Source organism: Mustela nivalis, assembly GCF_964662115.1.
Source record: "Mustela nivalis genome assembly, chromosome: 2".
Lineage (NCBI taxonomy): Eukaryota > Metazoa > Chordata > Mammalia > Carnivora > Mustelidae > Mustela > Mustela nivalis.
This window is the reverse complement of record NC_139021.1, coordinates 179,304,996-179,319,241: the sequence shown is the minus strand read 5'-3', so window position 1 is coordinate 179,319,241 and position 14,246 is coordinate 179,304,996. Positions and strand designations below refer to the sequence as shown.

Here is a 14,246-nt window from a genome sequence, read left to right as displayed (position 1 = left end):
AGCAGCACCTTCAATTATAAATGTGCACAGGGTGTTTGCTGCCTGTGACTTTGTCACCAGTGGAAAGCACAGGCATCTTCCTATCACTTTTCTGTTGTTGCTGATACTCGAAACATTGTTGAGGTTCATCTTTTAAGATGAAAGTAATTCCTAGATTGCCATGAGATCTTATCATTCAATCTATTAACAAGAAAGCACACACATAACTATATCGCAAACATCTATTTTAAAAAGTTTGGAAACTACGCTTTAATAAAAATTTGTTTACTTTGAAGTCTTCTGTATTTTACTTCCTCCTTTTAAAAAACTTGTTAGAATTTGTAGGAGGGGCCCCCAAAGTTCACAGACTGCCAATAAGTCCGTGGCATATAAAGGAAGACTTGGTAGGGATGAATTTCCTCTTATTAGGAGAATTTTGGGCAGTGTGCAGAAGCAAAGAGTTTTTGGTAATAGTAAAAACAGACATTTTGTGTATTGATCAAGATTTCTAGGAGCTGGGGGTGCCTCGGTGGCTGAGTCGGTTAAGTGTCCACCTTCGGCTCCTGTCGTAATCCCAGGGTCCTGGGATCGAGCTGCACACAAGGCTCCCTGTTCAGCAGAGAGTCTGCTTCTCCCTCTCTCTCTGCCCTCCCCCGCTCATGCTTTCTCCCTCTCTCTCACTCTCTCTCTCTCTCTCATATATAAATAGATAAAATCTTCAAAAAAAAATTTCCAGGAGCTGGAGGGAAACTTAGAGATTTACAGCTTTCCTTGTTGTTGAATTAACTTTATTCAGCTTAAATGTATACCTAATAAAACACACCCATTTTTTCAGTGTGCTTATTTTTATAAAATTGTGGCCAAAAAATACATCAATTTTACCATTTAACCAATTTTTTTTTTTTTGGAGAGAAAGAGAGAGCAAGCCTGTGAGCAAGGCTGGGGGGTGGGGCAGAGGGAGAGGGAGAGAGAGAGAGACTCCCACGCAGGCTTCAGGCAGAGTGCAGAGCCCAACGCGGGGCTCATCTCACAACCCTCACAACATGCGATCATGACCTGAGTCGAAATCAACAGTCAGACATCAAACCACGCTGAGCCACCACTGAACCATTTTCAAGTGTGCGCAGTTCAGCTGTGCTAAGGATGTCCACGCCATCGTCAAACGTGCCCATCTGAAGCGCGGTAGTTGCAGGAGTTCTGACAACTGTGACCTCTCGCGGAGCCATTGGTACAACAAAATACACAGTATTTCTATCACTCCCAATGTGCCTTCGTGCCTCTTCAAAAGCCCCCCTACCCCAAACCCAGCTCACCCAGTCACTGCAGACTAGTTTTGTCTTTTTATGTGTGTGTGGGGGGGGGCGGGGAGGACCATTTCATATCCGTGGAATCCTACAGAACATTCCAGTTATTTATTCACGTGTTGATGGATGTTCGAGTTGTTTCCAGTGTGGAGGTTGTGACGAATGACGTTTCTACGAGCACGTGGGCACAGCTCTTTCTGCAGACACGTGTTTTCATTTCTCCTGGGCAGTTGGAGGGGTGGAGTGCTGGCTCCTGTCCTAAGTGTAAGTCCACCTTTATAAGAAAGTGCCAGACTGCTCTCCGAAGTGGTCATGGTGCATTCCTGCCAACAGTGGAGGGGACTTCCTGCTGCTCCAGTCCTCCCAACACTCAGCATGGCTAAGCTTTAATTTCAGCCATCCCCCCTGGGGGGTGCGATCTCACCTGGTTTTCATTTGCACTTTCTGTGTGCTTGTTGGCTCTTCTCTGGAAGGGTCTATCTGAAAGTGCCCCCTCCCCTTGTTATTGGGTTGTCTTCTTATATATTCTGGATATAATTCTTTTGCTAGACACGTGTGTTGCAAATATTCTCCTCATTCTGTAGCCTGTTTTTTCACTTTCTTACCATTTACCATGATGAGATCTAATTCATTGACTTTTTGCCATCCTGCTTTTTGCATCAAAGACACCTTGGCCTGCCCCAAAGTTGCTAGGCTCTTCTCCTGTGTTTTCTTCTGGAAGCTGTATGGTCTTAGTCTTTACGACATTTGGGTATAGGATACATGTCAAGGCAAGCCTAGAGCACGGGCTGAGGGGTGGGTCAGGTTTATTATTTCTTCCTGCATGTGAATATCCGACACTCCAGTATGATCTGCTGCAAAGATTATCCTTCTTCTACTGAACTGCTTTAGCAATTGTGTCAGAATCCATCGACCATCTATATGTGGGTCTATTTCCAGACTCCCTATTCTTCTCCATTTATTTCTATGCCTGATTTACACCACAACTTTATTTCTGAAGATGAGAAGTCCGGATCCGAGAGAGGGAAGAGGTTTGCGTGATCAAACCAAGTAACATGCCTCTTGTTCACACTCATCACTGACTCCTGCTGAAAGTCAACAACGAAGGAAGTAGTAAATAGTCACGTGGTTATTGATGCTGAAGGATAATGCTTGCCTGAGAGCCCACCGGCCGGACTGTGGGGACCCAGCGGAAGTGAGGGACCGGTGGGGCTGGAGGGGGCTCCCCGCACGGCAGCCATGGGACCTTTCATGAGCTGTTCCAACCCGGTAGGTTCCTGTGTCAGTCAGGGTTCTCTACAGAAACAGAACCAGCAGGATAGATACACACACACACACACACACACACACGCACACACACACGCACATCAATTTATTCTAGGAACTGACTCATGCAGTTATGGAGGCTGAGAAGTCCTCTGATCAGCCGTTGTAAGCAGGAGACCCAGGAGAGCCAGCAGTGCAATTTGCTCCAAGTCCAAGAGCTGGAGAACCAGAGTAGCCAAGGGCGGGAGCAGACCAATATCCTGGATCAAACAGTCTGGACAGAAGGGGCAGATTCTTCCTTGCTCCTCCTTTTTGTTCTATGAGGACCTTGTGGGACAGAGTGGGACCCGCCCTCCCTGGGAAGATCCGTTGTCTTATGGGGCCCCACTGACTCTAGTGCTCATTTCAGCTGGAAACTCCTTCACAGACACCCCCAGAAATAAGGTTCAGCCACATACCTGGGCACCCCAGGATCCAGGCAAGGACCAATGAAATTAACCGAAACAATTCCTCAACTGGAAAATGATTATGAGAAAGAAAACCGACCCCGTGGGAGTGTTAGGGCATTGAAGAAGGTGATATTCTGGTAGGACTTAGCTCAGCATCTGGAACACAGAGGTTCCGAGAGGTTCTCAGGACCTGAAACTCTTCCCACCCTTAGTCAGCATAAGGGTGTCCTGTAGCCAGCCCCGGAGATGTCCCCTGGTGGTGACGAGGCTCCTGTCGGCTGATTGCTGGGACATTCCAATTCGCTCCTCTTTCTTGCTCCCTGAGGGCTGGCCTGGGACTCACATGCCACGCCCCTGAGGCCACCGCAGCCCTCCTCGAGGCTGCTGGGTGCTCAGCTCTGCTCCGTAGGACCCAAAGAGGCCCAGTCTGAGCAGTGGCCTGGACCCCACCCCTTGAGAGGCTGTCTGCGGGACCCACCCTAAGCTCACTTAGGAAAAGGATGCCTCCTGCACTGTGGCCATTCTGGAGGCATCCATGGGCCCAGAGAGGTCCGGGCAGGGACTGTGGTCCTTGAGGGGTGTTGGGGAAACCTAACACCAGACCATACCTGGTCACCGTCAGCCAAGCCTAAGGAATTGGGCCCAGAGTGGCAAAGCTGAATAGTATTTGGTATCCCAGGGTCAGGCAGTCGGCTCCCGGGCACATGTGTTTGAAGAAGTGTAACTGCTGTGGGTTTGGGTGAGTCAAGAGATCATCCCAAAGGAGGCAGACCTACCCCAGAAGGTTGTGTGAGGGCCCAGGCATCTATAGAGCAGAGACGAGAGAGAAAATAGAACACGATGCAGGAAGATAGGCAAGAAAAGACATAGGTACTTATGTCCCACCGTGAAGCATCGTAAAGCCAACATTTCTGACAACTAACTTGTATTGTACATGATAAAAATGTGCTCATACCAGGACATCAAAGTGTGGACAAGATTTTATAACAGGAGGCTTTATTGGACAGAATCACAATATATACTTCCTCCCTCCCCTCCCCTCCCCCCGTATTAACTATCGATTCTATCATAAAAATATATTACAACATTTGATATGTTTTCACAAAACACAAGCCATTGTAAACAGAGCAGGCAACATTGGCCTTGGATTCAAAATTCTTGATTCCTGTTGCAACAGAAAAACAGTGTTGGCAAGTGTATTACATGAAAGGTAATATTGTCACATTGGGGGGCTTCTAATAATGTGTGTGTGTGTGTGTGTGTGTGTGCACGTGTATAATGGAGCTATATTTCTGTTTAATAAATTAGGAGAAAATAAAGTTAAAGCTACAATACAAAGTTAAACATTAGAGGCTGCTAAAATTTTGTTTCCTTTTTTTTTTTTTTTTTACTCCATATGCGGCTGTTTGAGTCTGTGAACACTGACCCATACGCATATACTCATGGGCACACGGAAGCACGACACACGTGTTCATGGGCACATTTGTTCCAACAGAAACATCTCCATTTTCCTATGGGTCTGACGTTAGGGATAGAACATGGTACAGGAGCCAGATCACTTTGTCTCCGGGAATGAAATCTTTTATTTTTCTAAATCCTGGTTTCCGAAAGTATTTTTCAAGTGTCCATATACAACGTACATTTCCATGTGGAATGCTAAACGAGGTGGCGCATACTTAGGTTTCCTTAAGGTGGGCTCCCTTTTGTCATCCATTGGTCTGTTCTCTGGATGCCCCAAGCTACAGACAGCATAAGTCCCCCTCCCCACTTTGCACAGACACTAACAAATAATGAAACCTATGATAACTCAAGGTCAGCTGAGAATTTGACTTTGGTGCTCTCGAGCTGGGCACTGAGCAGGGCAAAGCCTCTGGGTGGGAGACAGGCGTGCTCCATGAGGGAAGATGAATAGGGAGGTTGGCCTCCACCGGACACCTCAACAGAGCAACAGATTCATGTCCTCCTAGGAGCTGTCTCACCAAAATGGTAACACACGTCCAAGCGGCAAGGGCTTCAATCTCTTCTCCCAAATGAGCCTACAAATGTAAAGACAGGCTTATTCCAATACCTAGAAAAATGCCCTGTGTGGTAATGAGGGGAGGACAAGACTTCTTTATGATGTGTCCCTGGGCTGCCAATGCTGTATGTGACCCGCAATTAACCAGGTTTCCCCTGGGGACACCTTGATGGGCTTGGCGAGACACCATCCTCATTAAATGTCCCTCGAATGTTCCAGAGGAGGTCCTATTTACATGCTTGTTGTAAAACAGGATTGTTGAGGTTTGGAATGATTTCAGTTTTCAGGGGAACTTGGCATTTAAAGGTTTTTAGAGCATAGGGTTAGGTTGCAAGTAATTCAAGCAAGGATTTGGTATTAAAAGACTTGGAGGCAAGGCAATGGCAGGCTGAGCCTTTAGGGGCTGGGGCTTTGGTATCTGGTCATCAGGAAATGGACCGACTCAGATGAAGCTAACCGAGGTGTGCCATCGTGATGGCATCTGATTCTCTCCCAAACACATTCCCTCTGGACAGGATGGGGTGATATCAAGGCCAGGACCTTGATGGGGATGATCAGAGTGGGTTTCCATGTCCAAATACAGATCTTGGGTTCTTTGAAACTATTGAAACATGGACCTGAGGTTCTCTTGAATATGTGCAACAACCCTTTGCATCAGGGGAGAAATAAGATCCCAACTCTAGAGTCACCAGCCCATGGAAGAAAGGACTCAGGAAATGCTACGATGGTCTTCCTAGGAGCACACGCATTCCCAAAGGTGAGCACAGTCCTTTGAGTCCACAATCTAAATTATTTTAAAAATCCTTAAATATGGCCATTCCAGCCCTGCTAAGACTGAGTGGATTCATAACGACTGACCTTGAAAGGCTAGAGACATCTTTACATGACGTTGTGCGAGCCAATGGTACAAGCCCAGTGGCGGTGTGGGTGTGAACGCAGTGTGGCTGAGCTGCCACACGATACGAGAGCGGCTTTCGCCAACGTGGCTGCTCGGGGTGTGCGAATTCCTCCAGTCGTCCCCGGGGGTGCGTGGCAGTGGCCGTCAGGACCCTGCAGTGACAGAGCCTATGCACCCTCACTACTGAAGACACACCTTTGTGCCCCTCGTGCATATTGTCAGGGAGGTGCCCTGGTCAACATGGTTGGTTTATGAACAATGAAATATGCCCTCCTGCCACTCACTGTTAAATGCAGATGTCCCTTAAAATAAATGCAGTTCCTTCTGGCCCTTCCTTCCTTCTGTCCATCTGTCCTTCCGTCCTTCCTTCCCTCTTGCCTTCCTTCGTTCTTCTGTTCCTTTTCTTTTTAGTAGCTAGGTGCATGTCGATTTCCCTCCGCGTTCTCTCTAAGAGACCTCATTTCAGTATCCTAACTCCAAAACTTGGATCATCTCTCATGGTCCACAGATCAGTCACTCTCCCAGGAGGCACTTTTTCTCCTCTGGACTCACCCGACACCAATCCTGGGCACGCACCAAGCTCTGAGCCCATGAGCCTCCTTCCCAGGCACTTTCACCTCTCCTCTGTGTCTTGTCTGTTTTCCCTACTACATGTTCTGGGCCACTGTCCTCACCTCTAAAAAGCCTCCCAGAACCCTCCTTCCCCACTGGTCAAGTGCTTCAGCGCCCCCCCCTGCACCCCCGAGCAGTGTGCTCAACCCCTCCTGGGCAGCCCTGTCTCCCGCAGAGGCCGATACAGCGTGGGGCTGGGCACAGAGAAGGTGCTCAGGAAACATCCAAGGAGGGACAGGCACGTTCTGGGCTGCAGTTCTGGGCTGGAGCCTGCAGCTGCCCCATGTCCCTCCCTCCCTGGCTCCGGACTCTGCTTTCCTGCCCCCCACCCCAACCAATACCACCGCATGTGCCATGCTATCTAGGCCAGGCTGCCCAAAGCCACATGTCCCAGCCACTTCCCTGTCCCGATACAGATTCCCCAGGAAGATGAGCAAGTCCATGGCCCGTTTTTATGGAAGGAGGCACGAGGAGGCCTTTGACGTCATGGCTCTGTCCAAATTGGAGATGCCACAGCAAGCCTGAGCGTCCTGCTTCTCCTCCCTCGGCCCGGGCCAAGGCTTCTGCCAGCAGCAGGACAAAGGCAGCTGGCCAAGGGTTGGACTAGCTCTTTGGGGGCGAAAAGGGCAAGTGGTCTGGAGAGAAAGTGGGAGACTGTTGGGAACGTGGAGAGGCTTACAAGCCACACCGCCTCAGCCACGGTTCTCCTCCGAACTCCAAAAAGCAAACTGGGGAGGACACCTCCATCCAACCTCTACTTATGGCCAGCTCAGCCTGGGGTCCGAAGCCAACACCAGGGTCTTCCACGGGAACCTGTCTGGCTTCAGGACACTGCTGTGTTGTTCTGATATCCTAAGGGCAACTGGCCCAGAGTTTCGGGAAAATGCAGGTTAACAGTGAGTCCTCAAACACCTAAGACATCTCGTCAGATAGATTTCTTGGAGGTGAAAAGGGCCTAGGAAGCATAAATCCCAGGTACAGAAGCGGCTGCTCAGTCCTTCCCCCACCTCACCGAATTCTCCTAGAGAAAGAGAAGTCTAGAGGGGTCCTTCCCAAGCAAGGGGCGGCCGTGTGCTGGGAGGGGCTCCAGGGCCCGGCTGGGGGGTGAGGGCATTAGCACCGAAGCTGGGAGCAAGGGGTTCTCTGCTGGGATGGAAAGACGCCTGCTGTGCCTGCAGCTGCCCCAGCTGGGTGCGGCTGCGACGTCCTGTCGGCACTGGCCTGCCCTTCTGGAGCCCACGGCCTGTTTTATGTTGCCCCTCACACATCTCTAACTGCTACCCCAGGACTTACAGACCTTCCCAGCAGTCTGAAAAGGAGATGCCAGTCCCTACGTCCTAGGGTCATGGTGATGACCCATGGAAATATGGCCCGAAAGCACTCAGCACAGCACTGGCTTGTAAGTTTCCCTCAGTACCCATGAGCTGTTAGGGCTACGGACCACGGTCACTATAAGGAGCGGCTCCCGGGGGGCCCAGACTGGGTCAGCCTTGCTGGATGAAGTGGGGAACCAAAAACAGACCCACACTCAGGGGTTGGCATTCAGCACTGTCTCCCTCTGGCCTGACCTTGGCCTGGCTCCACTCCCGGGGAGTGAGGCTGGGTGGGAAGGGCGTTGGGCTAGCTGTGCTTGGCAGCAGAGGACCCAGAGGCCATCGGCTCCCACAGCCGGGCTGCCCAGGCAGAGGTGGAGAGGAGACCCAAGCACGTGTCCCCACGGGCCCCTCTAAGAGCCAGCTTCCTGCTCTCTAACAAAGTGTCCCGGCCCCCAGCCAGCCGGTGCTGCTATATTCTGCCGACCCCACCGCGGACACCCGCACTTCTGACCAGGGAGCCCCTGGGAATGGAATGAGGTTGCTTTGCAAATACCTCTGGAGGGGAGGGTGGCAGCTCTTCCACCAGAGTCTCTGAAGACGGGTTTTTAGAATTTCAGAATTTCACGGAGTGAGCGCATTGTCGCTCTGAGAGCAAAATGACTCAGCCCTTAAATGAGGCTGAAGATTGAACTGTCTGGAGATTTGGGGAAAGCTACAGGACAAACAGAGATATTTAGGAAGGCCCAGCTTTCCACGGAGTGTGTCCACGTGTCCCAGATCCCCTTCTCAGGGGAGAGCTGGGGGGCCCCCGGCCGCAGTGGCCGGGGCATGGAGGTTCGACAGTGCAGAATCCCAGGCTGCCTCGGGCCAATCTCTGAGGAGAGGGTACCGGAATCTGCATCTTAAACACGCTCCCTTGGTGTTTCCTGTGGATAATGAAGTTCACAAGCCAAAAGCTGTTCCAGGTGCTTTAGACCTTCCAGAAAGGAAGGGGGGGGGGAGGCACAAATATATCCCGGACCTCACTCTCTCCTGGGGTGCTCATGGTCCAAAGGAAAGGAGCCAATGCAAGGAATTTCTGGCACCTGATAAAATATCCTCATTAAGACCATGGGCCATCTGAGTTATCCTGCATTTGGGTTACATTCTAGAAATGCACGGCCATAGGCCATACCCCAGACATCGTCTCCCTGCCTGCGCATGGGCATGGCCTGTCCTGTCTGTCTTCTCTCAGAGAGAAGAGCACCATGAGAAAGAAAACTAATTTCAGTGACACGAGAGAGGTTTATTGCTCAGGGTGACAGGAGACTGAGCTGAACCCCAGAAGGCATGGGCTGTTGGTATCAGGGGGCTCGAGTCAACTTCCCTCATGACCCAGCCGCTTTCTAAGTAAAAACAGGCTGGCCCTTAGCGACATCGCTCCCGGAGGTCAGCTGACCATGAGACACACAAACCCCAGATGCCAGGACCCTCACCTGAGCTGGTGGTCCCTCAGGTAGGGTCCTAGGGCTCTGGTGTCTTCTCCTTCTAGAGGAAGTGCAAGAAAAAGCTGGAGTAGTTGCAGGGTGACTGAAAAAGCCTCCCAGGGCAGGAATTAAATCTACATTTCTGCTTGTGTAGGGCTAGAGACAGAGCCCTGGTGGGGGGGAGGGGCAGGAATCAGACCCCGGCCCTCACCCAGGCCAGGCTTCAGTTCTAAGCTTCCTGAAGCTCTTTCCCACCTGATCCAGCGTCCACCAGAGTCTGGGCCTTACACATCGAGCCTGATGCTAGACTGAAGTCAAGTAAGTGTTCCCAGACCCGCTGATCTCGCTGTTTCTGAGTGTTTTACCTGAGAAACCCATGGTGTGTTTGATAAATTAAATTAGCAAATGAGGTAGATAATTCACCCGGGAATAACGAAGCCAGGGGAGAATTTGATAGACTGGGTATCGATGAACACCAACACTCATCTAAAGGTAATTACAGCTGAGCTGGTCGGTGCTGACCGCTAATGCTTTCTCCTTGCTTCTCCTTGACTCTTAATGCCTGTCCAGACAATAGTGAAAACACCCCTTCGGCTGACTTCTTTGGTCTTTGGTCTATATAATGCCAACACAACTGGTTTTATGGTGTGTGTTTTCACTTTAGCAGTCCTAGGAGCTTGGCAAAAATTATGATATGTATCTTTCTAAGATTCGTGGTATTGTGGGTGAGAGATCTTTTGGTTTTTGCTTGTTTGTTTGTTTTTTAGCTCAGGAAGAGGTGAAAGAGATCCATTTGCCTCTGGGAGTATAACAGGTCGCATACACAGGACAAGAAGAAAGAGAATTTGACATAGTCATTCCCCAACTCGGATAAAAACAAGGTTGTTGCTTGAACTTGACTGTCTATTAGCCTCACCTACTAGGTCACTACTCCTCTGTCGCCCAATTTGGAGAATATTTGCACCGAAAGGGAGATTGTAGGATTCAATCGTGCCTACCTTCTTGGCTCCATTCTTGTTTGCAACCTCATCGGTACTTTTGGGGTTGGGACCGTGGGGTGGGCGTGAACAGCTGCTTGTCACTAGGAAAGTTCCACTAAAATGAATGTCTGCTGTGATTCAAAATTGATTCAAACGAACGTGCTGTGAATCAGAGCACAAAGTCATGTCTGGGCAGGGGTGTGCTGGGGGACGCCGGACCACCGGCTCTCAGGGCGGAAGTCCTGGTTTTAGACTTTGCTGATTTTCTTGGCATAAGTATTTCCATCATGGCTGATTTCAAGCTACCAACGTGATGTCCCTCAACACGGAGCTGGGGAGGGATGTGCCCCACGGGCTCCTCCAGGCAGTGTGAGCACACCTCCAACTAGAACTGACAGGCGCCAAGGCCTGGGAGGCCATGTCTGTCCCATGAAAACCTGGAAAGTAGGCAAGACTAGGCTGGGCTCAGCTATCTCTTTTCTAAATGGGGAGCTAAGGTAATTTCCACAACATCTTTTCAAGGAAATGTGCACAGCACTTCTCTGTCTTTCCATACTGGGGCCCTCGGCAGTAAAAAATGTTAGACTCTTGCCACTTGGTCTGTGCTGGACAGTGTCTTCCCCCTGTACTTCCAAAGCTAGGACACAGAGAGCTGGAGAGACGAGCCATCAGAGTCTGTGGCTCCCCGTCCTTTCTACCCCAGAGGCATCAGAACAGAGGACGGAGAAATAACCCTCTTGGCATTCACATATCATCCGAAATGATACACAAAGACAGATGGGCAGAGAGCACGGCCCACTCACCTTGGCTTTCCGTAAATCAAGATGGAGCTGCTAATGGTTTGGCAGAGATATCAAAGCGATCATTTTCCATAAAAATGTTACCCTCCCTTCACTAGCACAGGGCACATTCTTGATCACCTGGAACAGCCTCCACTTTCTGCTGATAGACTCACAGAGACCAGATGCGTAGCCACTGGGATCATGGAGCCCAGGGCCTTACAACCAATATCAAACCCATCGAACCCCTGCTCGGGTCAGTTCTTGTAGGGGCCTCTCACAGGACCAGCTGGAGGTGAAAAGCCTCCTGCAAATTCAGGTCACAACCAGGGGTGGGGGCACCAGGCAGCCTCCTTCCTCTTGCCTCTCCTTGGCTCCAGCGGTTAGGACGGGTGAATCAGAAGAAGGTGACTGCCTGTTTAAACCATTTTCAGGCTAAGATTGTCTACACACACAAATGTTAGCTCTTGTGGACACATGGGGGACCAGAGTTCAACCCAACAGAACCATTTCTAAGACCATGGCTCAGCCACAATGGGGCAGCAGCAAGTCGTTCAACATTTTCCCCTGGGACTCAGGGTCCTGAGTCCCAGCTGAGCACAATTTGGTGACTACCATCTGGATGAGATTTGGGTTAAAGCCGCCACCACGACCACGTGGAGAAGAGCAGCCATGCTAGAGGTAAGGCCGAAAGGCCGCTGCCAACCTCACGTTCAGCATGACTCACATCCCATGGAGACCACCACCACGCTTCAGCGTGGAGCCCAACGCCCAGCGGTTAGGGAGCAGGTGGACGCCATGCTTCCCCACCTGCCACCAGCGCTCCGTGTCCTTGATAGTGATCAGACTTGGCGTCACTCCTGGGGAGTCTCTGGTTGAGTCCAGGAGCTCAAAGGAGCTCCTCTGAAAGGAAAGCCCAGAGCGAGTAACCACGGTCATCCTTTGGTGCAAAACAGGGACGGTCCAACCTCTGCCCTTGAGGAACCAGGGAGCAGGCATCGCTGGGCCGGCCAGGGGGGTGGCAGCTGGAGGAGTCCGCCCAGGACCCCGAGCCCTCCCTTCCCGCTTCTCACCAACTGTCTCATTCCTCCGTCTCCAGCAAGAGCGGCGTCCTTCACTCGGAGACCGGCAGAATGTTCTGGCTGTGGGAGTCGCCCGTGAGGCCCGAGGAGTGGAGGGAGCGTCTGTGGAGGATCCTGTTCAGGATCTCTTTGCAGCTTTTGCGGTACTGGTGTCGCAGTAAGGAGTACACGAAGGGGTCCGACGCGGCCTTGCTGTAGGCCAAGCACTTGGACAGCACCCCCCAGTGGGAGCCGATGGGCACCGAGGAAGACAGCTCCACCAGCCTGCGGAGACACGGGAGCCCGTTACTGAGAGCACAGCCTCTTGGCCAAGCCTCAGGCTCTCTGCTGTAGTTGCCTCCTCCACGGCAACTTACGGCAGCAACAGGAAGGGGTGGTGGGCCTCCACGGGCTCTGAGTTCATTCCAGCTCCTGAGTAACAGCGCACTGTACACGTGTGACTCCGTGGGCCCCGGGGAGAGGTGACTAGCTCCACGTAAGGCAATAGATAGACAAGGAGGTTAAGGAATTTGCCTAAGGTCACGCAGCCTGTAAACTGTAAAGGCAGGATTTGAACCCCAGTCTGCCTGACTCTGGAACCCAGGCATACCTAAGTAATAGACTAGTGGCTAATAGTGACCTGGCCCCTGGCTCCAACTTTCCTCCTGTCCTGCTAGGGGACCCTGGGCAAGTCATTTCCCCTCCTGGGGCCTGTTGGTTTGCTATGGAAAAGGAGGCAGCCGAATAAGGTCACCTCTTCAACTAGAAGACACTGGTGCTTTGCTTCAAACCCAGCTCTGGCCTCCTAAGAAGATTGCCTGGGAGGAGGGCTGAGAGCAACTTTGCAACCGTTCTGCAAAGCTCAGCGTACGTCCTACATCAGGAAGAATCCACAGGTGACAAAGGCCTCTTCCCAGGGTTTTGATTCTGGTGGTCCTGGGCCACGGCCATAGTCAGGGTCCCCTCAAGTGACCTCATGATACAGGGGAGTTACAGCCCATGTCTCAAAGGGGCCTTTTTCTGGAAGTCTCCTGGTGCCCATCAGACAACTCCACTCAGGGGTCCTAGTACCAGGTTGTGAGGAAGTGAAAGCCTTCCTCTGTGTAAACGGAATCCCCCCAACCCCATCCCAGATCAAGCCACTTACTCTCAAGTGTCTCCAGCACCAGTGGCCCCATTTGGACCTTATCCAGCACGGATATAAGGTAGAAAAGGCCATGGCTGGGAGATCCCAAGTTACCCTCTCCCTGCCCACTGCCAAATGAGGAAACTGAGGCCCAGAGAAGAGAAGGGGTCGCCTAGGGCCACCCAGCAGGAAGTCAGAGAGGAAGGTCTGGCACCTGCTCGCTCCCCTGGTTCTGGCCCCTGTCCTCCCCCCGGGGCAGAGGGGTGTGTGTGCGACGGCAGGCAGCCAGGCAGCCGCGGTTCTCACGGTGGGGGGCTGCCCAGGGGAGTCCCCAGAAGAGATTGAACTCGGGCCATTACTGTGCGGCCAACCGGAGTGCTTTCCCTGGCGTTCTTTGGGCCGATGTGGTAAGGACAAGCCCATGAAGGGAAGGAAGGGAAAGGTGGTAGAGTTCAAGCCTCCATTGTCATAACGACCCCCACCTTTTAAAAAAGATTTTATTTGTTTGCCACAGAGAGAAAGAGAGAGAGAGTGCACGCACAAACGGGGGAGCAGCAGGCAGAGGGAGAAGCAGACTCCCCGCTGGGCAGGGAGCCTGAAGCAGGACTCGATCCCAGGACCCCGGGATCATGTCCTGAGCTGAAGGTAGATGCAAACTGATTGAGTCACCCAGGGCTCCCACAATGCCCCTTTTTTGACCCTTAATGAACCCCCCTATTTGGCTTCCTATTTCCAGAAACACCGGCTACGCTTGCCCTCTGACCTCGTGGGAAAATGTGACCTCATTTCTGCTCATGTCCTCGTTAGCCCGAATGGGGGAATGGAGCTGTTAGCATCTGGGAAAGCTGTACTTTTAAGAAACCTATTTTGGGAAGTGATGACTTTAAGGGGACAAAAACCCTGAATTTAGAATTCACACCTAATAATAACAATGAAAGAGCTGAACGCCAGCACGTTGTTGCTATGTGATGCCAAATGGCTTTACCAAAATGT

The 14,246-nt window shown here is 51.4% G+C and overlaps 1 protein-coding gene across 2 annotated transcripts in view; it reads right to left on the bottom strand.

Moving 5' to 3' along the window:
• Positions 1-3,972: 3,972 nt before the first annotated feature.
• GPR26 (G protein-coupled receptor 26) overlaps positions 3,973-14,246 on the bottom strand; it is a 32,828-nt gene continuing 22,554 nt past the window's right edge. The window contains exons 3-4 of one of the 2 annotated variants that reach the window (XM_082714516.1): positions 12,140-12,412; positions 3,973-5,034 (exon numbers count right to left, since the gene is read on the bottom strand). In XM_082714516.1, the coding sequence (XP_082570642.1) occupies positions 12,181-12,412 (232 nt within the window). In that variant the 3' untranslated portion in view covers positions 3,973-5,034; positions 12,140-12,180. Of the gene's footprint in view, positions 12,413-14,246 lie in introns of both variants that reach the window. The other variant, XM_082714515.1, reaches the window with a different exon arrangement.